This window comes from Gossypium arboreum, chromosome 12, assembly GCF_025698485.1.
Source record: "Gossypium arboreum isolate Shixiya-1 chromosome 12, ASM2569848v2, whole genome shotgun sequence".
Taxonomy (NCBI): Eukaryota; Viridiplantae; Streptophyta; class Magnoliopsida; order Malvales; family Malvaceae; genus Gossypium; species Gossypium arboreum.
The window spans coordinates 119,116,128-119,142,040 of record NC_069081.1 but is presented as its reverse complement, the minus strand read 5'-3'; the positions used below and the strand labels follow the sequence as shown (position 1 = coordinate 119,142,040).

Below are 25,913 nucleotides of genomic sequence, written 5' to 3'. Positions count from 1 at the left end.
TCAAAACATATCTCTGTATTTCAATTACATTTTCATATTAATTCATCTCAAGTTCGATTTATTTCATGTCAAACTTTACTCATTAATCAATTGAGATAACAATAACTATATGGATAGTACACTCAAAGTGTACAAATCTATTCTCATAGATGAACGTATTCATTAAACCATTTCATGTTCATATATAAACATTTCATACTTTCATATTTCATGTAACATTATTTTCATATATTTCAGGCAGATACATGTAAAAATAATTTATTTTCATGTCATATTTCCATATCTCATATTTCATTCCATGACAACTTATCTTTAGTTCATATTTAACCCTGTCAGAACTTTACCCGTTGAATTTATTTGAAATATCGATGGATAGTCTATAGTACACTTAAAGTGTACAAGTCTATAATCCGTCAATTTGTATCCAGTGGTACCCCTTTAGAGCACATAATCGGAAAGCACACTCTCGAGCCACATATCAGGATGCTCATCCAGGCTAAATCTCAGGAAGTTCACAAAGAACTTTTGTAATACCCCATACCCGTACCTGAGACCGGGATAGGATACGAGGCATTACCGAGATTTTTAGAATAATTTCAATTAATTTATATTATGTAGTATTCATTTTCATGTTTCATGTAACATCCTTTTCATATACTCAATTCAAACATCATATAAAATACGATACAATATTTAAATTGTCATATTTACATGCTCATTCAAAATATACAAACCTACCTGACTAAATTGCAGAAATTCCAAGTTTTAGGGGCATATTGGTAATTTACCATTTTCCCAAATTTCACCCAATCTTAAATTGATAATTTCATTCAATTTATTAATTTAGATAATAAAACAATTCATTCCCTTCAATTTAGTCATTTTTGACATTTTTACAAAATTATCCCCTAAAGTTTTACTTTTATTCAATTTAGTCCATGAGCTTAAAACATGCAAATTAGCCATGCTAACTAAATATTCATATATATTTTCCTCCTCCTCCTCTCCATTCCACATCTTTAATATATATATCATGCTTACAAATAATGTTATCAATAATTTCACTATTGACTTATTTGTATATTTGAAGCTATCCATCCGTGTCATAGTCACTAAATTATTTATATCTGGAGCTATGGAACTCCAAATTAAGATCCACTAATTTTTCCTGAAACTGGACTCATATATATTCTTACCGTAAAATTTTCAGAATTTTTGGTTTAACCAATAAGTACAGTTTATTCTTTAAATTCACCATTGTTCTGCTGTCTAACAGTTTCGACTCTTCTTCACTAAAAATTAATTATCTCACAGTACAGAACTCGGATAATATTCCCGTTGATTTATCCTGAAAATAGACTCATTAGAGATTCTAAACATATAAATTTAAGCCTATAATTATTTTTATCCAATTTTTGATGATTTTTCAAAGCCAGAATAGGGGAACTCGAATTCATTCTAACCTTGTCTTACAAAATTCATTATATCTCATAATTTACAATTCAATTTCTTATACCGTTTCTTCTATAAGAAACTAGACTCAATAAGATTTAATTCCATATTTTATTCATCCTCTAATTCAATTTATAAAATTTTGGTGATTTTTCAAACTTAGACTACTGCTGCTGTCCAAAATAATCTTAGTGCAAAATGTTGATTTTCTACTTTTAATTTCAATTTAATCCTAACTAAATTCACTTACTTTTCTATCTTAATTCATACTTTATTTCTACTCAATTTTTAACCAAAATTAGACATAATTATCTATTTTTCATCATAAAACCATAATTTCAAAATTCTTTCAATTTAGTCCTTAAAGCATAAAACTTATGAATCACTTTACAATTCAATCCTTATTTCATTTCTAACTTGAATTTCTATCAATTTAGCCCTTAATTCATCTTCTTGTTCAACATGAACAATGTATAATAATCTAATAACTTTCAAAATATCAACTTAACTTCATCAAAACCTTATTATAAAGTTTCTAAAACATCAAAATCAAGTAAAAAGGACTAAATTGACATACCTATTTAACTTTCAAGCCTTGAAATCCCAATTTTTCCCTTTTTCTTTTTTTCTTTCTTCCTTCGTTTCTTTCCCCTGCTCTCTGTTTCGTTTCATTCTCTTTTCTTCTTTTATTCTTTTCCTTTATATATATATTATAATAACTTAATAATAGCTATAAAATATCTATTTAATATCCAATATCTATTTTACATTTGTATACACATATATTATTACATTTGTCTTTCTTTAATCTATTTATTATATAAATATCTTTTACTTAATACTAATATATAATTTAATAATATATTTATGTAATAAGTAAATATACATGTATTTTAAAATTGTATGTATATTAGTATTACACATGTCACCATATGTACCATACATTTGTCAACTTATTTTTTATTTTCACATAAAAATCTTATAATATAATTATTTAATTTATAAATACCTTTTATAAATAATAAATATCTATTAATACTTAAATACAAGCATTACAATTGTATGTATTTTTTTATTAATACACCTGTACCTAATCATTACCATACATTTGTCTTACTTTTATTTATTTATTTATATAATATCAATTTAATAATAATAATTACATTAATATTTACTTAAATAATAAGTAAATACATACATGTATTACAAATGTGTTACACTTGTATTTATTTTTGCCATAGACTTAGCATTCTTTTGGCTTATTTACTTATTTAGCCCTTTCAATTTTTTTATTCTATAATTAAACTTTCACACTTCATTCAATTTAATCCTTTTATCCAATTATCCTTAATTTAAGCTAATTCACTTAATTAAATTCTTATTAACCACTCGATTAACTTCGTAAATATTTTTAATAAATATTTACAAATCCATTTTTCAGAAACGGAGACCCAAAAATTTACTTTCCCGATAACCGTAAAATTTGGGTCATTACAACTTTTAATCAAGAAACTCATAATTGTTCACAAAAGAGCCATGTAACAGGAGCACCGGATAGCCATGTCTCAGAGAGTTCAAGCGAGCCATGGCAGGACACTCACAAAGAGCTGCGTTTGTGTCCTCAACGTATGCAGGATCACAACCGATCAAATCATGTAACAGGATGCTCACAAAGAGCTATAGTAGTGTGCAACACATGCAAATTCACTACCAATCAGGATGCTCGTAAGAACTATGTAGCAGGATTACCAGTCCAGGCTAAATCCTGTCTACAACATATAATCATGATTACCAGTCTAGGCTAAATTCTATCTTTAACATATGCTCGAGAAGGCTTATATTAGGATTACCCATCCGGGTTAAATCCTTTCTGTAATGAGGTCAAGGATTACTCGTCCGAGCTAAATCCCATCAGCAACACATGCAGGACCTCATTCCATATGGGAAATCACCTTTATCCATCGATATTCAATATTCAACTGGAACTTGTCACTTATCCGGCATTATCATTTATCAGGCTTTGTTGGACATATGCAAATAATTTCAAATATATTCATAGTATTTATATAATTTATATACGCACATCCAATACAAGCATAAGAATATACAAAATTTAGTTACACAAACTTACCTGGCTAAATTGAAGAAATATCAAGATTCAGGGGCATTTTGGTAATTTTCCATTTTCCCCGATTTTCACCCAATATTAAATTAATAACTCCACTCAATTTATTAATTTAAACAATAAATCAATTCATTTCCTTCAATTTGATTATTTTTGACATTTTTACAAAATTACCACTAAAGTTTTACTTTTATTCAATTTAATCCTTGAGCTTAAAACATGTAAATTATCCATTTTTAATGTAAAACCTTACTAGCTAAATATTCATATATTTCTTTTCCTCCTCCTCCTCTCTATTTCACATCCTTAATATACATAATTTCACTATTTACTTAGATGTTCATGTTAAGCTGTCCACTTGAGTCATAATCATTTATATCTTGAGCTACAGAATTCTAAATTAAGATCCGCTTTATGTTTTAGAACCTAGACTCAAATATATTTCTACCATAAAAATTTCAGAATTTATAATTTAGCCAATAAGTCCAGTAAAATCTTTAAATTTATCTTTATTCTGCTGTTTGACAACTTCGACCTTTCTTTACTAAAAATTTATTATCTCTTAGTACAGGATTTGAATGATGTTCCTGTTTGTTTTTCTTGAAAATAGACTCATTAAGAATTTAAACATATAGATTTAAACCCCCGATCATTTTTATACAATTTTTAATGATTTTTCAAAGTTAGAATAGGGGAACCTAAAATCATTCTGACCTTATCTCACAAAGTTTATTATAAATCATAATTGACAAGTCCATTGCTTACACCGTTTCTTTTATGAAAAACTAGACTCAATAAGATTCAATTTCATATTTTATTTATCCTCTAATTCAATTTTTACAATTTTTGATGATTTTTCAAAATTAAACTACTACTGTTGTCCAAAACTGTTTTAGTGCAAAATGTTAATTTCCAAGTTAGTAACACCTTTATTTCCTTTCTCTACAATATTTTCCAACACTTTCTCTTATTTTCCTTCACTAACATATCAAGAACATAGAGCCTTATATGAGAAAACTCTACTATAACATCATTTCTATGCTTTTTCAACAAGATAAAACTTAAAAATATATTGAAATCTTGATGTTCTTACCTTGTTCTATTGATTTCGATCTTTAACTTAATTTTCTCTCTCCTCCAGCTTCTATTTTGATATTCTAACCCCCCATAGTCTCCTTTTTTATCTTTCTCTCTTGATGGCTATGGAAATTCTTTTAATTCCTAGGTGAAAATGGTGGATTTTGATGAAAGGACCAAATTGTAAAGAAAAAAAAGTTTCTTTCTTTCTTTCCTTCTTCATGCGTTGGATGCATGGAGAGATGAATTCTCTTCATCTTTCTCTCCTTATATATATTAAATAAAATAATAATAAAATATCTCATTAAATATTAATAAACTAATATTTATTAATTAATATAAAATATCATCAACATCAACATTGCCTTCTAGATTTCTCTATTCTAATTGACCATTTTGCCCTTTATGATCTTTTAAAATTCCATCATTGAGTCATCATTTAATTTGGTAAAATTGTGATTTAGTCCCTCATACTTCTTTACCTATTCAATTTGGTCCTAATTCATCCATTTTCTTTAGTTTCTAGATCATTCCACCCTTAAAATATTTTCACTATTGGTTCTTTAACTTTTTCATATTTACACTTTAACCCCTCAAATTTTGAGTATTTACTCTTGTTCAACAAAACTTTTCTCACTTTTACATTTTAGTCCTTTCTTGAATTAATATATCATAATATACTTCCCAATGTTGACATAACTCAAAATTTCCATTTTTGTCACTTTATTTCCTTATGTTACTATATCAAGGATAATGTCTTATTATAAAAATTTTCGGGGTATTATAAGGGCGAATATAACCTTAAAGATAGTGGCTTGATACACGCCTTGGAGCATTGTCTTATTTCTTTTTTTTCTGTTCGAGTTCCATTCGTGTGTTCGAGATTTTCCCTACCAGAGATTTGTACTAACAGATCGAACCTAAAATTAGTAATTTAACCAATTAAAATTTCGATCCAATTTTGAAAACTTTATTATCACATTCTTCTTTCTCTAAGGTCAACTTTCCATAGTATTGAGATATGTAATGCTTTCAAAATATGAGCTAAAGTAAGACTTACTTGATTCATTAAAATTCCTTTTAATTGAGTCCAGCCATGGATTTAAAAAAAGATGTTTTACTATTATTATTGCCAATAGCCAATGAATTCTAGGCAATATTCAAATAAATTATGTTTTTTTTTTCAATATCCAGAATAAATTATGTTACATTGTAGCTTTGAAAAGATAATGTAAAAATTATCAATTAAATTTTAATATTAAATATTTAATCCATTAAGAATAAATTTTATGATAAAATTAAATACATGAATATTTTATTTTATTTAATAAGCGTAAATTTATAAATTATCATTGCATTATTAGAAAAGTATTTAGTGAATCAAACGTAATAATGTAAATTTTAGGATTTTAATCAATACCTTCTCATATATACCAAACATTATTAAATAACTTTCCCAAAAATTACATCCCAATGAAATGAAAGCACCAAATGCTAAAGGAATATTAACATACCTTGAGGTGCTAATATAAAGCTTTAATTAGCTTAAATCACATATCTGAATATATCAAGATTATTAATTTTTATTATAATTTATTTTTGGATATGAATTATTTGTAAATATAAGTACTCTTGTAGCTTTAAAAAAATGTTATTATTTCTTAACTAACTTTTAGTTTCTATGTGTGCCTTGGTTGTGAGAATTGATAATTATTGGAATTAATCTCTATGGTTTATACATATGTATATATAGATATTGAGGCTGAGCTCCATGCATTGCGGCTTGAACACTCTGCAGGTAAAATACTCTGTCAGATTCGGTCTGACGAGCTGGTCGGACTGTGCATAATCTCCAATGGGTTATTGAACTTTGTATTTACGCCGGGACTCGGGTGTTAGTGTAGGATACATGTTTACGTTACCGTGTTTTGTTTTGTGCTATAGGTACAAAAACCGGAAGGAAACGCCACTTGAGTGCTTTGTTTATCGGTCACGTCGGTACGTGTAACTGCTTCATCGTTTTGTTTGAAAGCTGGATTGAATTAGCATATTAATGTTCGTTATCAGCACAATATACTAAAGCTAGAGAAACAGTTCAAAATTGCTGGTTATCAGTGTGATTGAGGATCTTTTTTACTGCAAAAGTTTCCATTGCACATTTCGATTTTCGACTATTGTTTACTTGATTCATTGATACTGGTAAGTCAACAATCGAAGGCCAAATACTCTTCCTCAGCGGTCAGCCCTTCGGGTTTTAAACATGATTGTTTGTAGGTACATGGCACACATTAGGGACACTAATGAAGAGGAAAGGGCTAAGGTACTAATCTTTATTCGAACATGCATATATTTCTCGTAATAATGTCTATATATCGCTTCTTGATTGCAGGGTATAACTATCGAAGTCGGAAGAGCACATTTCGAGACCGCGACAACTCGGTTTACTATTTTGGATGCACCAGTAAGAACATTGCCTCTGAACTTACTGTTGTTACTATCAATTTATATTAGAAACTAAATATAATTTTGTATTGACTAACTAGGGTCACAAGGGTTATATTCCGAATACGATCAACGGCGCTTCTCAAGCTCATATCGGTGCGCTGCTAAGTTGAATCAGTGTTTTTTTTCCTTTAATGCCTTACGCTGCTTGGACTGTAAGTTTTCTCTTGACTTTGGTTATATATGCTCGTAAAGGAGAAATCGAAACCGGTTACGAGAAGGGAGGGCAGACCGGTGAACATGTCATATTGGCAAAGACCTTAGGTGTGGCGAAGCTACTTGTAGTAGTTTATACGATGGACGACTGCTCCGTCAACTGGTCTAAACAAAGGTGGTTTTTTTTTTCCAGGTTTTTGTGTTTCGAGTATGTATGTTAATGTTATTCATAGGGGTGTTCTTCCTCAGCTACGACGAAATTCAGTCAAAGATGACACCTTTTCTAAGGTCTAAAGGCTACAACGTCAAGAAAGGTGTTCGAACCATTGTCTTTTAGTTATATAACATGTTTATAGTTGCACACGTCGGTCGGACTTGTTTCCATATCGGCACATATTGAGGCTTCTAACGGCGATACGATAGCATAGAACTCTTGTCTTGAATTTGCAGATGTTCAGTTCCTACCAAAAGTTTTGGTATTTAATCTTTATATTTTAATTTAATAATTTTTTCTTATACTTTTTAAAATTTAAAATTTCAATCCTCATCAAATAATAATTATTAAATTCAATAAATTAAATTTTGCTATTTCAAATATCATATATGTAATATCATGTCAACTTATTATTTTCACATATTACTCACTAAAAATTCAGTTAATAGATTAATGAGTGTTGTTTACATTAAGATTGGAATTTTAAAATTCGAAAAATATAGGAACTTAGAATGATCTAGTTGGATAATATAAACTAACTATACAATCATACACTTTTTTAATTGCTACTATTTTGGTGAGGACTAAAATTTCAAAATGCATAGGAACTAAAATTGACTAATTCGAAAAGGATGAGGATTAAAATTGATCAAAGTAAAGTGCATAGGTTAAATCAATGACTTTTGCAAAATACAATACTAATAGCATAATTTAACCATTCAAAATGTAAAAAATTGGAAATAATCCATTCATAATAGAAAGACTAAACCCAAAAAGGAAACGTAGCATAGGGACTTTTTATTGAATAAACATATGAATTTCGAGGGTGGATATGAAATTCAAGGGAAAAAAAAGAAAAGAAAAGAAAAGCCAAATGGATGCATGAAAGCCTGAAAAAAAAAAAAAGAAAGAAAAATGGTAGCCTCTAATCCCAAAAGGAAGAAGACCCAAGAAACAAGCTTTCACCTCTCAAAATGGGCTCTCAAGCAATGTCACCATCCTTTTCCCTCTCCTCATTAAGCTGCCATTCATATCGCACTTCATCTTCCCCTCGTTTACTATCTCTAAAACCTTTCTTACAGCCACTCAAGCATCTCAATTCTTTTAATTACCACCCACACATCCCTTCTCTCACCTCCGCCAAATCCTTCAAATCAAGGACCCGAGCTACCCTCGATGAGAAAGAAAAGAACCCATCACTTATTCAAGAGCAGCAACCAGACCAAGTATCGGATTTTCAATTTTTAAAAAAAAAGAAATTCAATTGCTTGTGGTGTGTGATAATGAATTGATGATTTTTTTTTTTATATATGATGATAGGAAGTGGAGAAGAGCGTTAAGGTTTTAAAAAACGCAGCGAAAACTAGGAAAGTCCCAGCTGAGGAAGTGCTTTCAGCTTTTTCTGTTATTGAAAAAGCTAAAATTGATCCATCGGCATTCCTTGAAACGCTTGGTGGATTGGATTCACCTGGTAGAACTTGGATGCTTATTTTTACTGCTGAGGTTTTCGTTTTGATTCACATAATTATTATTTTTTATTTTGTTGTTGATTTTTATGCTAATGATATTAAGATTCTTTGATTTGGGTTTTGCAGAAAAAATTGAAAGGCGGCCGTTATTTCCCTCTTACGGCGGTTCAGAGGTTCGATGCTGCTGTAAGCTCATCAATATCCCTTTCTGTTTTTCTTTCAATATCACTTGAAGTTTTTGTTTTGCTGCTTAATTGGATAATACAATTTAGAGTAAGTAGAAGGATCAAATCAGGGGCCGGGGGCTGGCAGGATGCCCGGCCCCCTAAAATGGAAAAGTTTCCATTTAGTCCTCTTTATAATTTATAAAATTTTAATTTACTCACGATAAAATTCAACTTTGGCTCCCAAAAATTATAAAATTTTGATTTAATCCTTTAAACATTATACTTTCTTAATATATGATAAAAATTGTACTTTAGCCCTTTATCATTTGATTTAATCTTTTAAAAATTTGCTTTAATCCATCAGATAAATGAAAAATTTTACCATTACTAATCTCAACTTAATTTTCATTAGCTTAATGAAGCATAATGTTTTATAAACAAGGGTCTCAAGATCTTTCTTTAGTAATGTGAGATTTGTGTAATTCATTTAAATACATAAAATTTCTAACAAACACATGGTTGGATTCGAGAATTAGGGAATCTGTAATTTTTTGATACAATGTTTACTTTTACACATAATCTTTTCTCGACCTTTAAATCATAGGAAAAGCATGTTCAAGTGTGCTCAAACTCACTTTTTTTTACTTGCTGCGCAACTGAACTAAGGTTAATTAGGTGAAATTTGGAATTGATTTCAATGAAAATTGATGAAAAGATTATAATAAAGAAAGAAAGAAAGACTGCCTTGTGAATCTGCCTTTATGTGCTTTTTGATTGAAGGTGCTGTTTGTTGAATTTTCTTAAAGTTTTAGTTTACAATTATGGGTTCTTTTAGTGTTTAATTATGCTTTAATGGCCTTGACCTGTTTTAGGGAAGGAGGATTGAGAATGGTGTATTTCTTGGACCAATTGGTTTCTTAACCTTTGAAGGAAAATTTTCATGGAAGAACAGAATATTATCCTTTATTTTCGAACGAATCCGGGTTAAAATTGGACCTTTCAACCCTCTGGAGATCGGTCTTGGCCAGAAAGATGATAGAGAACCAAACACCAAAGATCCTTTCTTTATCTGGTTTTACATTGACGAGGAAATCGCGGTTGCTCGAGGCAGAAGCGGAGGAACCGCGTTTTGGTGCCGGTGTACTCGTGTCACTACTTGATTAAATACACTACAAATTGTATTTCCTATTATGCAAAATATACATTCAACTCTGTTTCTTAAACTATAATATACACAACATACTGTCCCAACTCTTACATGCAAGTATTCCATATTCAAAATACCCTTTCCATAGCCTTTTTTGCCTGAAAAAAAGAGGGAAAGATTGTAAATATTGCAGAAAAGCAAATACATGGGTAAAAGTATCATTGAAGTCTTTGTATTAGGAGTGAGATTTTATGTTTTTCTCTACTAAAAAAATGTTAAATTAAAGAGTAAACTAATTTTTTTGTAAAAAAATTCATCTAATTTTATCTTTAAAAATTGTTTTTTATGCGTCAAACACACTATGTGTCATTATCAGTTTATTCCATCATTCATACTATTTTTGATAGAAAAAATTAATTTACTTTTTTAATTTAAAATATAATGATTAATTCATCCAATTTTTAACACATAAACTTCCATATTACTTTTACTCAAGTCCATAGCGATGAAATAGAAGAAAAAAAAGGGAATGGATGTGCACTTTACTTCTTGCTCCAAGTTACTGCGAACTATAATTGTCAAAAGAAACAACATTTGACTGGTGAGTGCAGCTGTGATACCAAGCCAAAGCCCCTATAGAATGTAATTAGGAGTTAGATTATATTTCGTTTTCTCTACTTAAAAAATAGATAAATTATTCTTTATACATTAAATTAAAGAGTAAATTAGCCCTGTTGAAGTCTTCATCCATTTCTACTGTTAAAAGCGAGTCCTTATACGTCTAAATGAGATACACATGATACAACAAGTGTATCTGTTTGATTATTTTGTCAGTCACACTAGTTTTTAACTGTAGAAATTGATAAAATTTTTAACAGAAATGATCAATTTGCTCTTTGATCTAATATACAGAGATTAATTTATTCCTGATTTATTTATTTTTTGAGTAAAGAGAATAAAATACAATCTGATTCATGGAGGAGGTCCTCCATGAACTTTTATCGAATTTTGACATACGTTTGGCACTAAGAATGAAGGTGGGGTAAGTGTGAATGAAGGAGATATTGTTTACCATGACACCAATATGGAAGACAAAGGCTAATACGATAGACAAAGGAATGCCAACAAGGTAATAAGATCCCAGGTTGATGTAGGCACCAATCTTCTGCCAACCACAGCCTCTAACAATGCCTAAATGTTTCATAAAATGTATTATTTTCAAACAGGTAGCTCAATAAATGAAAAAAAAAAAAACCCAGAATATATATAAAGTTAATTGCACCTGAGCATCTCTAGACTACGATCCCAATTCTAAATTAGTCATTAAGCTTCAAAACTTTCTAATAGAGTAATTAAAGTATCAATATTGAACTAATAGGTTCTTTTCGTTAGCCTAATCATTAACTTGGTTGTAAAACGAAAAAAAAAGGAAAAAGAAAAAGAGCACTGCCTTGAATGGCTAGTTCTATTTTCAACACATTAGACACGGGCCGAAAGCAGAAAAAGATTAAGGAGCAGAATTAAAATATAAAATGTTGGAGGGACAGAAGACAATTTTATCATTTTATAATTTTCTAAGGGATTTACATAGCAATTTTAACACCAGGGTCAAAGCCACCGCCTGCCCCACTGTTAAGGAATTGACTAAGTCAATATGAGTTAGTTTAAGTCAGTTCAAGTGAGCTTTATGTTTCTGTTGTCAGTAGTTACTAAGTCCAAAAGCATCATTCAAGAAGCAGGTTTTCTCTGTTCTGAGATTAGTTCATCTCATATTACTCTTGTATTCGCTTCAAGAACGTCTGTTTTACTGAGTTTTCAACACCCACAGATTCGCCCTAGTCAAACCAAAGTAATTTATACGATAGGGTACACACGTGTTTACAGTTTTGATCCATGTAAAAAGATTTGAGACTGATCTTAAATATGCTCTGAACTATTTAACACCCAAGTTGAATGCTAGGTTAATAGATAAAACCCTTAAGGACTTAATTGAAATATTTCAAAGTTTGAAGACCAATTTAAAATCTGGACCATAGATTGAGATCATCTAGTGCAATTAATATATACATATATATAGTAGATATTGATGATATATTTTCAAGGTTGTAAGAGAAAATACCTGAAAGAACACATTGGACTCCATCTATAATATTGGATGCAGCAAGAATTGGAACCATAGTTGAGACATATCTAATGACTGATGCATCATTGCTATAAGCATAGCCCAAGACGTTTCGCATCAACACCAGTGCCAATCCCACCAATATGCCTTGAGAGATCCCAAGGACCAGGACTACACGCACGGCCAACCGGGCCCCCTTGGGATCTTCGGCTCCTAACTCATTTGACACCCTTATGCTGCCATAACAAAAAAGCACCCCAAGGTGGGGAATGGGGATGTAGCGTGCCATTAGAAGATTTAAAATGCTAGTGATGTCGGGTTTCGGTTGTAGCTCACCTTGCAGCACTGCTGAGTCCGAAGGGTATCATCAAAATAATTGCAGTGGTATTAATGCTGTGAAACAACAAGAAGCATTTGACTTGATATCCAAAACTGGAACTTAATCGAGTAAATGAAAGAATGTATTGAACATACCAGATCGTAATCACCGAAGTTTCTAACTCCGGATTAGGCAAAAGACCCGAGAGAAACACCAGTATTTGAAATGACCATGATTCCAAGCTGTTCAATGTTCAAAAATATGTAAGATACAAAAAACTTAAAATGGTTCATTAGTGAATTTGATGTGATATATAGTGTGGTTAAACTTACCAAACCATTACAGCTGAAGGAACAGCTAGTCTAAGGAAAGGCAAAACCTCATACAGGGACTCATTTGAAAAGCCAGTCCAAGTTTGTACACAAGAAGGAGAGAATTTAATGTAAAATGCCAACATCAACACATTGATCCAATACGAAATGGAACCGGCAAGAGCAGCGCCTTTGTTCCCCAAGCTGAGTTTAAACACTAGAATCCAGCATAGGAAAATGTGTATCAAAGTTGTGATTCCGGAAGTTAACACCATTGGGAATATGTTGTTTTGTGTTCTTAGGAATCTTAAAAGGCATTGAAGAATGGCGTAAGCGAACAGGGTCGGGATCATGTAACAAGCATATACGCCAGCTGCTCGAGAAATTTCGGGGTCTTGGCCTACGGCAGATAGGATGGAACCAGTGTTGGCTAAGATGATAGCTAAGGGAATGGTAATGAGTGAAAGAATCAGCATGGCTCGTTGGGTGTGGGTGCCTAGCATATGGTATTGCTTTGCTCCATATGACTGGCCACAAAGGGTCTCTAATGCTGTTGACATTCCCATCTGCTCCATTAGAAGAAAAATCAGTTCAAAACGTTAGTAGTAGGAGTAAGTAGCAGTATTTATGAGTCAGGCTAGTTCAGATTGAAATTCGGTTTTAAAAAGTTTTCATTTGAGCTTTAGCTTAACCCACACAAGTTTGTTCAAATAGCTCATTTTAATGTTCAATATATATATTTTACATTTTTTATTATTTTATGCATTAAAACGAATGAGGTCAAGCCTACCAAGGGTTGATCAGACGGGGCGGGCTACTCAACCTATAAATACTTCAAATTAGTGATATTCAATTTTAAAACAAGGAAAATTTGTGCATGATTTTCATGCACTATTAGTGAATAAAATAAAACATCTTAAAAAATTAAAAATAAATACTAATAACTTTAATTAAACATAATTAAATATTAATATAATTATTACAATTTTTTTCTAATTTTGCATTTAGAGTTAATATAAAGTTTCGAGTTACCAAATTTAATTTAGGATTTATATTCAAATAAAATTATTGGTATTTATTTATAAATTCTCTACAATTTTAATTTCTATTTTAATTTCATTAGTGATGAGGAATCACATACTTTGTTGTTCACTACCGGTGCATATGACCTATGGTGCATCAATATTCGTACTTAAACAAATTGTTTAGAACAAATATTGTTTGGTTAATTATAGTTTTAGCCCCTCTACTATAATAGAAGTTTAAGATTTAGTCTATCTATTTTAATTTGACACAATCTGATCCTTTACTTCTATAGTGGTTTTAGTATGTATGAAATAATAACACCCTTAGTTGCTTCAATTAAATTGATGATGGAGACTTTTTTATTATTATTCGATCACATAAGAAGAGTTATAATAATAAATCCTAGCCATCATATCCAACTAATAATAAATTCACATATCTTGGTAATGCTTAAACCTATCTTTTAAAAAGATTCCACACAATCACTTTAATTAATGGCAACAGCAGACAAAATTAGCAATTTAGATCTACTAGTAAGTGACTAATTTATGCAAATTAGAGCAGCTAAATCCAAAATTTTACCATAATAAAAGGACTGAACCATAAATAGATCAATTTTCTTGCTTTGCTGATTCCAAGATTTAAAAAAAAAAAAAAAGCTAAGAGAAAAGAGAAACCGATCTCACCAGCAAGTTAAACGCTAACACAGCAGCAAAAGAAGTAGCCAGTGAAGCAGAAGCAAGAGCTAATGCACCCAAATGACCCACAAACATAACAGAGATCAATTGCAAGCAATACAGCAACAAGCTTTCACATATTAATGGAGCTGCCAGCCATAGCTGTTTTTTCACTTCTTCGATAATCTCTTCCTTTCCTAGATCTTTCTCTTTGCTATCTTCTAAAGGTGAAATAAAACTGATCAGTGACCGTTCATCTTCTCTAGGTTCCATTGTATTTCTTTTTTCACAAGAAACATGATGGATTATATTGATATATGCAAGTTTATTAGTACAGGTGTAAGACTGTAGGCAAACTGTTCGACCTTTTGTCTCTCTGCTTTTGAACTTTCAAACTGTAAAGTTTTCCACGAAGATGTTGATGTGCGGCACTAAGTGGTGCATTCAATCTTAGATATTTTATTAAAGATAAATGTTACATCATTTGTAATTTGCTGATTGCTAATGTTGTTATTTATGTTACTAGTAAATATATATATACGAGGAATTACACTGATAAATAATAGGAAAGAAATAGACAAATGGGCATATAATGAGATTAGACACCCACATATTATAATTGCATACGATAAGAATTGAACTAAACTCATATATGTATTTATTTATTTTACAATAAGAGTTTAATCCTGTTTAGATCGAGGATAGTATTCAGGTAAAGTCTTCTCAATAATATTAATTTTAAAATTTTAACTCAATCCAAATATTTGGGTCAATTTAGTCTTTATATTCTAACTTGATCAATTTTAATCTCTATGTTTTTGAAATTTAAAATTTAACCATAACCCAAACAATATTAGTTAAATTCGTTAGGTTAAATTCTACTATTAATCATATAGTCATATACTATGAGTAAGTTTTTATTAGTCTATGTTCTCCAATTTGATCAATTCTAATCCCTATACTTCTAAAATTTGAAATTTCAATTCAATAGCCATTGATTGAATCCGATAACTAAAATGACATTTTTTTTAAGTATTACATGAAAATAGCAAACTGACATGACAATGCACATGTAATGATATGTTTATCGCATAAATTTTGAAAATAATATAATTTGACTAAATAGATTTAATGACTGTCATTTGGATTAAGACTGAAATTTTAAATTTCAAGAAGTACAAAACTAAAAATAATTAAATTAGAATAAACATTTAAATTTATGATTTATGTATAATATATGGATTAATAACAAAATTTGACCCATAAAGAAATTGGAACTGGACTCTTTATTTATTTATTCTTTTAAATGTTTGGGTTTAGTTTCATTTTAACTCAATAACCTAACCCAGCTTAAGTTTCTTTTTCAACCCATCTCTTTAAGCTTTTTTTTTTTTGGTTTTCCTTTTAATTTTTGCTTGTAATTAGTTGAATGGAAAATCATTTTTCATGGTAATAATAAAAGAATTATTCATATAATTAGGAAAGTACCTTCTCTAAATGTTTTGTCTTCATTCTTAATTGTAATTATCAAGAAAATATAACATATAATTACATGATAAAATTACACTTAACCACCCAATAGTGAAAAAAAATCTATTTAACTCCTTCAAAACTATAAAATTATAAGTTAATCATAATGGTAAAATTGCATGTTAAACTTTCAAAATTGTATAATTTCATCCCTTTCAACTCATCAAATTAACATATAAGGAGTAAATCTTTAAATTGAGCGTAGTTGAAGAACAAAAATCTATAATTTGACATTCATTTTTGCAAGGGTTAAAAACTAGTTAATAATGTTATGGTTGTGTAAATTTAAATTTGGTCAAATTTTACTATTTGCCCTTGTACTCTAATTTGTCAATTTGAATCCTTATATATTTTAAATTGGTCAATTTTAGTAATTGTACTTTTGAATTTTGAAATTTCATTTTTGATTCAAACAGCAGCATTTAAATTTGCTTAGTAAAATTTTGTTATTACTCCCATACTACGTGTTAAGTTATAGATTAGCCCACATACTTCAATTGGATCGTTCTTAATCCATACTTTTCGAATTTCAAAATTTCAGTCTTGCCGCAAACGTTAGCCATTAAATTCATCAATTATTTTTTCAAATAATATGTAAAAATAACAAGATGACATGATATTATGCTATACATATGATAATATATTTATCATATCAAATATTGAAAATAGTAAAACTTGATAAACTTAGCAACTATCGTTTGGTTAGATAAATATAAAGACAAAAAAAAATAAAATTAAAGAGTACACTTTCATTAAATTACGTGGGTTTCGTAATAATGTTTTGGTTGTTGGATACATCTAATTTTAGTATTGCTTTTTTCTAAATATATATATAGCTTAAAGACTTATGTTATTATGTTATGTTTCCTTTCCTTGATTGTAAGTTTGCACATCAAAAGAAGGGTTTAAAGCAATGATGTAGTCAAAGTCGGTAGGCAATTGCATGAAAACTATTCCTATATGACATTACACAAAATTCCAAAGCATATTAATTTGGTGGCCATTAATTTACTCTCATGTAATATTTCCAACACATAATGTGCAAAGAATAAAGAGTCTCTCATAAAACACCACCACTCATATCTCCTTTCAAATTGCTAGAGCCATCCACATTATTTTGTTATAAAAAAAAAAAATCCAAAACTTCAAACACATGAATATTCTATCAAAACACAATATATTAAACAAGGTGAAGACCGAAAATATTTTAGGAGGGCGAAATTTTAATTTTAATTTTAATTTTATAATAATAAAAATATAATTTCATTATTCAAGTTTGAAATAGCCTATATCTTTATAATTTTAAAAGATTAAATTAAAATTTTATCATTTTTAGGAGGGTCATATTGAAAATTTTTTTCACTAATTTAAAATTTTAAAAACTTAAAAGATCTAAATGGAAAATTTTCCATTTAAATATCAACCCTTTGATTACGCCCTAGAATTAAATATCAACTTAGATTTTGAAGTGATTATCTAAAACAAGTAACTTATAGTCATAAAAAAAAATCAACTCAGATTTTGAAGTGATTATCTAAAATATGTACCTTATAGTCATAAAAAATAGGCTTTTTTTTAAAAAAAATTATTAGTAAATTGGTTATTCGATTACACTTAATTAATTTTTTTGGGTTAAAAATAGTTCTTAAATTATCAATTGTGTCTTATTTTATTCAAAAAGTATATGGTATTCAATAAAAAGCATGTCACATGTCATTTTTTTGGTCGGAACCAAGGTTAAATGGTCAATTCTCTCTAAAGAAATAAATGGCCAATCACGAAATGTGCTTTATTTTTATGAGTAAGAATCGAACCTCCAATTACATTATTAAGAGACGGGATAAGCAACTATCATACCACATCTCATGATTACGTGTCATGTTCTTATTATTTGGTATTGTTTATGGGTAAATTAAGACAAAATTTATAATTTAAGTCAACTTTTGAATAAAACCAAACATTTATTGAATATAATGGACCTCGCCTTGATTGTACTAGTAATGATAATTTATATTGTTATCCATATTCCATGAAAAGAAAGAAAAAAAAAATCTAGGTCTACATGAACAAAGCTTTTAATATGCTAAAAATGAGTGGTCACACAATTTGGATGTGACTATTAAGATGTGGTACCAGAGGCATAGCTAAAGGATTGGCAGGAGCTCAACCCCCTAAAATAGAAAATTATTCATTTAAGTCTTTTAGAAATTTTAAAATTTTAAAATAATAAAAGTAAAATTATATTTTGACTCCTTAAAAATGATAAATATTTAATTTAATCATTTAAAAGTTATATATATATAAGCTATTAAAAATTACAATTTATTTGACCGCTAAAAAGATTTCATAACTTCGCCCTTATGTGATACTGTTGAGATTATAACACGAAACCTTTGTATAATTCCCTCAAAATAAGGAAAATAAATCCGTTTTGGTGATAATGTAAAATTTATAATTTTTTCTAGCCCTAATTTTATTTCTTTTGCATTATTAATAAATTGATTTTCAATAAAAGTGATATTTAAATTTTAATTTTTTTCATTTAATTCTAATATACAAATCACGTCCAATAAGTATGTCGTATGCTGTGTTTTGATAGATTGATTTTATTTTTTGAAAAATTAATACAAAATTAATATTTTAGATATTATTTTAGGACTAATAAGAGAATTAGTACATAACTTTGACAATTTATTTATTTAAACAAATATACTTTTAAAAGAAAAAAAATTATAAACATGTGGTTATAATTATGTTGTCATTAATTCTTTAATAACACTTATAAATTATCACTAATTTTTATTAACACTTCGTCACCCTAAAGCACTTTTAATAAAATTTAAGCACTAATCCTTCCCTAATTAACTTCTCTATTTGTTAAAATAAGTGTCGGGTGTGATGTACTTTCAAAAGGAGGATTTAAGTTGGAATTGTAAAAATGAGGTTATTGAAAAGGATAATTATGAATTTTGGAAAAAAGTTTTCCGTGAATTGTAAAATTAATATAGAGAATACCTTAGCTATCAGGGGCGGCGTCAAGAGACTGGCAGGGGCTCGCCCATAAAATAAAAATTTTTACTTTTGACCCTTTAAAATTTATAAGATTTTAATTTAAAAATGATAATTTTAATTATATTTTAACTACTTTGAAATGATAAAATTTTTATTTAATCTTTTAAAATTATAAAGATATAAATTATTAAAATTATAAAATTACATTTTAATTTTTATAAAAATATAAAACTTGATTTTGACCTCCTAAATAAAATTTCAGACTTCACTATTGTTATAAATTTTGACTTATGGCAAAATTTTGAAAAATATATGAATTTTGACTTAAATGAGACGTAGGTTATGTTAAAACCTTAATGATTGGAGTCCAAATATTATCGTATATAAATTTTATTCAAATTAATTTTTATTTAGGTGGAAATATATTTCGATTTAGCGTGAGGTGGACGCCAGTGGGGCTGCTTGAAGGCTCTGGAAATTGTAGCATTCAATATTTTGTAATATATTTTTTATTGAGTCAAAGAGATAGAAATGATAGATGGATCAGAAATATGGGGGAGAGGTTGTAAACAGTTCCAAAGAGGGAACCAATCATCAATCAAAGCAATACCCCATCACTTTTGCTGGCAACCAATCAGACTACAAATTCTTCAAGTGCATCATCATCATCAGCAGCATCAACAGAGCCATTATAGCCTACCCAAAAGGGGAAAAGCACAAACTTCAAAAGTATTCAATCCCCCCCAAAAAGGGCAAATGTACGCATTCTTTGGGAAATTGGGTCCCATATCCCACATTGAAAAATCACTATTCCTTTTCAAATTTATACCAAAAAGATAATACAGTAAGAAATTAGAAATTTTATATTTAATTTTCTGGGAAAAATTTTTAAAATGTTATTTGTTAAATAAGTAATTAGTTTTCAACAATTAAAAGTATATTGTTTTTTGAGTGAGGATTTTATTTTTCATGATATGATTACTGTCAAATGAATCTGATTCACAGAGTTAGAAACTCCTTAGTTGATAGATTTGCATGACTCGAGAAAACTTTTTTTGATAAATAATAAATGATACTTTAAAAATTTCTTTTAAAAATTCAACAATATTACAAAAAATCGTTTTCAAAAGATCTGAATATATCATTATTTAATGTATTAATTTAGTTAGTATTGTTATTGCAATAATACTCATATAAAACTTTAATATCGGAGGCTAAGGGAGGGAGTCAGGACCCTAGCCTCTTCTCCCCAAATGTGAAACTATTGCTTTAAACACTTCATAATTCATAAAATTATAAATTAATATATGATAAAATTATAATTTATTTCTTAAAATATTAAAATTTATTTTTTCCTTAATTTTTTAACTCGCCCTTAAATATATTTGCACAAATCATGCATTCTCATGCATAAACATAAACCTAATTAAGATGGAATCTCCCAACTCAATGTGAAAATGAAAGAAATAAAGAAAGAAAGCATTGTGAAGATATTTTATGATGCATGGGGTTCATGGGGTTAACCCAAATAGGGAAGGTTATGTCTAGGGTCTTGACACGTAGTCAAGGGATCTAGGGTTTTATTTGGAAAACGTGTAGCCATCTTTAATTAGAACCCACCGCCCCATTTTGGTTCCATCTTTTTTCTTACCGAGAGTGTGCAAGTGACAGATGAGTTGTGATTCAAACAATACAATACAGATACAAGATAAGATATGTGTGTTGAGGGATGCTCTCTGGGGAATTGCTAATGTCTTTGAAATGCACTCAAAGTTAAAAGTCGGAAATTTTGTTTAAAAGTTAAATAAAATTTAAAAAAAATTATAAATTTTTGGGATAAAATTATCTGTTCCTCTAAAAGTTGGGTTTGAGAATTAAAGATTTTAGAATATGAATTTAGATTTCAAAAATAGTGTTAATTGAGCAATAGAAATATAACATTTATGATAATTTCTTAAATCCATAAATTTGTTCTTAAAATACTTTTATTTTCATAAATATATAAATATATATATATTTATACTTTTTAATATATATTATATTTAATTTAAACTAATTTATCCATAATATATCATTTTATTCTTACCATTTACATAAATGAAATTCAAATTTACTTAATGTAATGTCGTATAAAACTATAAAAATTAATTGTGACAATAAATAATTATTTCGCATCAATTAACTGAATATAAAGAATGGATGAATATTTGATGCAGCATTAATAAATAATACAATCTTATTAATTGATAAAATAAAAATAATAGAAAATTCATGAATAAATATTAATAGTTTTTGCATGGTGGGTCTCACATGTTATTGTTGATAAGTCAACAACAAAATGGGTGCCATATCTTAACAACTTACCTGAAATGATGTAAAGATTATTTTCACAGCCACAAATCATGCATTCTCATATTATATATATCAAATTCACATGGCATGTCCTATTATAAAGCTGCCACAAGATCATTGAAACTGAAAAATCTGTTTTCAATTTAGTTGTAGAAGAAACACAAATTTTAATTCACACGGTACATATATAACTAACCCTCTCAAAAAAAAAAAAAAAAGGGAGATTTTCTCACGGGAAAATAGGGGTACTACTTGTACCCTTAGGATTGTTATGGGTTTAAAATGTAAAAAAAAAATTAAAATTAAATCACTTTCACTTTCAATTTAAATTTGATAATTATTCTCGTACTTGAACTTTATTTTTAGTTTAAGTAAATTATAAATTTGACAATTATTTTCAGTATTGAAGCCTGAATTTTCTTTTATTCAAGTTAAGCTTTGAACTTGGTAATTATTCTCACATTGGGATATAAATTTTTTTGTTTAAGTTAATTATTGTTATTTCTTTGAAAACACTAAAATTTAGGTTCTAATATGAAAATAATTGTAAAGTTTAGGGCTTATCTTGCAAAAAAAAAAGTTTAGATCATAATGTGAAAATAATTATTAAATTTAAAACCAAATAATAATTTAACCCTAAATGAATTGCGAATTACAGAATGAAACAAGGGAAGATGCATTTTGAAAAGGAGATACTAGTTTTAACATTATAGCCGTAAAATAGAAAGAAAAAGGATTAGCAAATGGAGAGACACACTGCTAGAAACATCCAATTATCTTTAAGTGGGCAAACCCTTTTTTCTTCCTATAAATAGGGAGGCCTATGGGTCTCTTCTCCTATAGAGCATCCCCTACTTCCTATATGTTTTCTCACTCTCTCACATCATTCTTTAGGGAACACTTTCCTATTAAAGTAACATTTTTGGTCTTTTTTATTATGATTCTTTTGATGAGAAAACATTATAGTTCAAGGAGCATATATATAATTATATATAGTATATATGGGAGGTGTTGGTTGAAGAGGAGGCACTGGTGATTGTTGTTGACAGAAGATAGAGAGCACAGATGATGGTGTTGCATATGTGCATGCATCCCACTCCTTTGTGCTCTCTATGCTTCTGTCATCATCACCTGTCATCATCACATTTCTTCTGTGCATGTATGGGTTTTTTATTTTTATTTTTTATTTTTTTTGGTTCTTTCAGTTTGCAGATTTATTACAGGACTAAGAGGATGATGATGATCTTCGTCATGTTATAAACTATCTAATTTGATCTTCAACATATGTAAGTTCATGTTAGGTTCCAACATCAACATCGATTGGTATAATTTTGTTTATCTTGTCTTTTTTGACTTTCGTATACAGGTGGCTTACGCACAAATTTGAAGATAAGTCTTGGTGATGTTTTTGTCAAAACAATTCGGATGCTATGCTTTTATATGCATGTTAGATATTACCATTAAAGTGATTCCCCTTATCCAAAGGTACCACTTGCTTGTGGAAAATTCTATGTTTTTATCAATGGTATAATAGAGAATAACATGTATATATAAATATAGCCGACGTATTCATTTTCATATTCATTTTTCGGCTCTTATTGATCCATATTCAGTACTACCACCGCTCCCTTGAAAATTCAAGCTTGGAGATGGAATTGCAATATCTGCATTAACGCTAATTAATTTCTTTTTAGTATTTTTTCATGTACATTTTATGAAATATGATTAAAGTTATGATGATTTGTAACGGTTCATTTGGAAAGCGGAGAGTCAAAGGTGGATTAAGATCATCAGGATGTGGACGTTAGAGGAGAAGGTATCTTAACTCTTTTTATTTTTGATTAATAACCTTTAAGGGGGTTCTTTTCTCTTGATTGTTCAGAGGTGATACCACGTGTTGCCTACATATTAGTTCCAGAACTTTTAGAAGTTAATAAGTTTATTAATGTCTTGTCATATTATGTATGAGTTGTCCTGTTTGGAGAATAACTATCTAAGTCATGTAGTTTTAGTGATTCGACAATTATCGAATTTTATTTTTGTTTGCAATACATACAGAGAGATTTGGACTTCTCAAACAGTAATAATGGGAGCTTGGTTGCTGCAGCATATATACATTGGATGTCAGCAGATCAACCTTGTATATATATTTTTTCATCTAATTGTTCGAACAGTATAAATTCTACGCATTGTTATAGTTTAACCACATGTAATTATCTAGTTCATTTGATAATGCATAATAATATACTGTCAATTTCATCTCTTTATATATATATATATATATATTCTCTTTGTCTATATTTTCCCCACTTCATAGGCCACCACCACCATAGCCAATTGATATAGTTATGGCTGAAAATTAAGTCCCATAGTCCCACCCAAACTGAATGTATTTATAATCTCGCCCTCACAGCTAACACTTGAAAGCTCCTTTTTTTCCTTACCCCTTTGCTAGGGTACACAAAAAGAAGTACATGAAAATTTGAGGAAAATACTAAACAACTTGAAAAAAAAAAGGATTAACAGAGATTTATTTTTTATTATAAAAATAGAATTAACAGATCTAAAAGGGTTTTAGAAAATAAAATGAATAAATATTAAATTTATATATCAACTTTGGTCTAATGTGTAAATTGATATATAAACTTTGATTTAGTGCAGTTATATATATGAAACTTGAAGTGTAGTTCACATGTATAAATGAAACTTTGATATTGATTCAACTATACACATTTAAGGAAATGAATATATATTGGATTAATATACTTGTTTGTGTAAGTAATGTATCAACATAAAATAGTGTTGATTCTATAATATTGCCAATGATTCATGAAAATTGAATCAAATAAAATTTTTACGTATAAAATAGCACAAAATCAAAATTCATATATAACGTTGCATATTGATTCAAAGTTTATATATAGCTTTGATATTTATCCCAAAATAAAAAATTAATGGTAATTGATTTTAAGAATTGATAGGTAAATACAATTATTTTAAGAATCACACACTTTAAATTGAGAATTTAAAAGCTTATCTAAATCGTGATATTTGAACGGTTTTTAAATACAAATTGAAAATTTGCAATTATTTGGATTGAATCAAAATTTTTATTTAATTATAACGAATTATTTTTAAAAAATTGCTATTATTGAATATATTTATTTAATTAAAAATATATTTTTAAAATATTTATAAAAACTTTAAAATTTTATTAAATAATATTATAAAATTATAAAATAATTTAATTTATCAAAATAAGTTTTTATAAAATTTATATAAAAATTAAATACCGAACCAAACCAAATTAAATTAACACAAACGATTTAAAATTTTAAAAGTTGTAACTGAATCCAACCAAACTAAACTTTAATTGTTCGGATAAATTATTTTTAAATATTTTCGGATAAAACTCCAAATATTGAGAAATGGCATTCAATTTCCTGTTGTGTTATTAATGAGAGCAGTAAGATAATGATACAGTGACAACCATATCTAGTATTTCTCCTCAACTTTCATTATTTATTACAAAATTGGGTTTCCTAGAATCCATGTCGTGTCATATTTCTCTGTCTTAAATTAATTTTTGAAGTTACTTGATTGATTTTTAATATGAGGGTAATAAGGTTTCATCCATTAATATTTAAAGGGATAATATAACTTTTTTTCCCCTAAATTTAGTAAATAAGTTTACACTGGTTCCTAAAATTTTTTTATTCATTTTGACTCCTAAATTTAAAAATTATTTGTAACAGCCCGTTTTCAGTGAAATCGAAATAGTGGTTTCGATACCACAAATTCGAGTCCGAAAGAAAAATTATTTTAATATTATTTTATGATTTGCATTATAATTGAAATATCGTATGAAAATTTCGTAGAGAAATTTTATCGATTACATGTCTAATTAGACGGAAAGGACCAAATTGCATGAAATGTAAAAGTTGAGTTCTTGTAGCTATAAGTATCAAATAGCTATAGATTTCAAAATTGGAGGTTCTTATATGGCAAATAGACCATTAAGAGGAGTTAGTAGATAAGTATGCTTAGTCATCCATGGAGAATTAAATAAAGAAAAGGACTAAATTGGAAAGTAAAAGATGAAAAGATGATAAATAATAAAATAACATAAAACATCATCACTTTATCATCTTTCCCAAAATTAAATACATGGAAACCCTAGCTAAGAGAAGAGAACTCAAGCAACTAATTAGGTAAGTAATATTGTCCCGTTTTTTGTAATTTTTATGTTTTCGAG

General features: G+C 28.7%; 3 protein-coding genes and 2 long non-coding RNA genes across 7 annotated transcripts; 3 read left to right on the top strand and 2 right to left on the bottom strand.

Annotated features, from left to right (window-relative positions):
* Positions 1-128: 128 nt before the first annotated feature.
* On the bottom strand, positions 129-2,132 carry LOC128285132 (uncharacterized). Its single transcript, XR_008275549.1, has 2 exons — positions 2,030-2,132; positions 129-547 (listed from the first exon to the last, which is right to left on the bottom strand). It is a non-coding gene; the product is annotated as an uncharacterized LOC128285132 (long non-coding RNA).
* Positions 2,133-6,382: 4,250 nt separating this feature from the next.
* LOC128285535 (uncharacterized) lies at positions 6,383-7,649 on the top strand. Its single transcript, XM_053023007.1, has 7 exons — positions 6,383-6,452; positions 6,599-6,652; positions 6,859-6,974; positions 7,044-7,115; positions 7,198-7,252; positions 7,352-7,487; positions 7,562-7,649. Exons 1-7 carry the CDS (start codon positions 6,383-6,385, stop codon positions 7,647-7,649), a joined length of 591 nt encoding a protein of 196 aa, XP_052878967.1.
* A 664-nt stretch (positions 7,650-8,313) lies between these two features.
* On the top strand, positions 8,314-10,445 carry LOC108477207 (uncharacterized). Its single transcript, XM_017779680.2, has 4 exons — positions 8,314-8,752; positions 8,847-9,029; positions 9,122-9,181; positions 10,035-10,445. Exons 1-4 carry the CDS (start codon positions 8,501-8,503, stop codon positions 10,320-10,322), a joined length of 783 nt encoding a protein of 260 aa, XP_017635169.1. The 5' UTR covers positions 8,314-8,500; the 3' UTR covers positions 10,323-10,445.
* Positions 10,098-15,267, bottom strand: LOC108477205 (protein DETOXIFICATION 16-like). 3 transcript variants are annotated; one of them, XM_017779678.2, is made up of 8 exons: positions 14,774-15,243; positions 13,083-13,627; positions 12,906-12,992; positions 12,768-12,824; positions 12,429-12,667; positions 11,382-11,500; positions 10,856-10,942; positions 10,319-10,467 (listed from the first exon to the last, which is right to left on the bottom strand). In XM_017779678.2, the coding sequence occupies exons 1-8, from the start codon at positions 15,035-15,037 to the stop codon at positions 10,438-10,440; spliced, it is 1,428 nt and encodes a 475-aa protein (XP_017635167.1). In that variant the 5' UTR covers positions 15,038-15,243; the 3' UTR covers positions 10,319-10,437. The 3 variants fall into 3 exon arrangements, with proteins under 3 accessions (XP_017635168.1, XP_052879073.1, XP_017635167.1); XM_017779679.2 differs by lacking the exon at positions 11,382-11,500 and having other exon boundaries at positions 10,098-10,467; positions 14,774-15,267; XM_053023113.1 differs by lacking the exon at positions 10,856-10,942 and having other exon boundaries at positions 10,098-10,467; positions 14,774-15,263.
* A 7,211-nt stretch (positions 15,268-22,478) lies between these two features.
* Positions 22,479-23,931, top strand: LOC128285670 (uncharacterized). The gene is made up of 3 exons (XR_008276196.1): positions 22,479-22,944; positions 23,025-23,474; positions 23,717-23,931. It is a non-coding gene; the product is annotated as an uncharacterized LOC128285670 (long non-coding RNA).
* The last annotated feature ends 1,982 nt before the right edge of the window (positions 23,932-25,913 follow it).

Excerpts from the sequence above, each read along its gene's own strand:
- LOC128285535 (XM_053023007.1), top strand. The coding sequence starts at position 6,383 with ATGGTTTATACATATGTATATATAGATATTGAGGCTGAGCTCCATGCA. Across the intron at positions 7,116-7,197 it reads TTACTATTTTGGATGCACCA|GGTCACAAGGGTTATATTCC; the intron begins GTAAGAACATTG and ends TTGACTAACTAG. Across the intron at positions 7,488-7,561 it reads GTCAACTGGTCTAAACAAAG|CTACGACGAAATTCAGTCAA; the intron begins GTGGTTTTTTTT and ends GTTCTTCCTCAG.
- LOC108477207 (XM_017779680.2), top strand. The coding sequence starts at position 8,501 with ATGGGCTCTCAAGCAATGTCACCATCCTTTTCCCTCTCCTCATTAAGC. Across the intron at positions 9,030-9,121 it reads TGCTTATTTTTACTGCTGAG|AAAAAATTGAAAGGCGGCCG; the intron begins GTTTTCGTTTTG and ends TGGGTTTTGCAG. Across the intron at positions 9,182-10,034 it reads TTCAGAGGTTCGATGCTGCT|GGAAGGAGGATTGAGAATGG; the intron begins GTAAGCTCATCA and ends GACCTGTTTTAG.
- LOC108477205 (XM_017779678.2), bottom strand. The coding sequence starts at position 15,037 with ATGGAACCTAGAGAAGATGAACGGTCACTGATCAGTTTTATTTCACCT. Across the intron at positions 12,668-12,767 it reads GGACTCAGCAGTGCTGCAAG|CATAAGGGTGTCAAATGAGT; the intron begins GTGAGCTACAAC and ends TTGTTATGGCAG. Across the intron at positions 11,501-12,428 it reads AGTCCAATGTGTTCTTTCAG|GCATTGTTAGAGGCTGTGGT; the intron begins GTATTTTCTCTT and ends TGAAACATTTAG.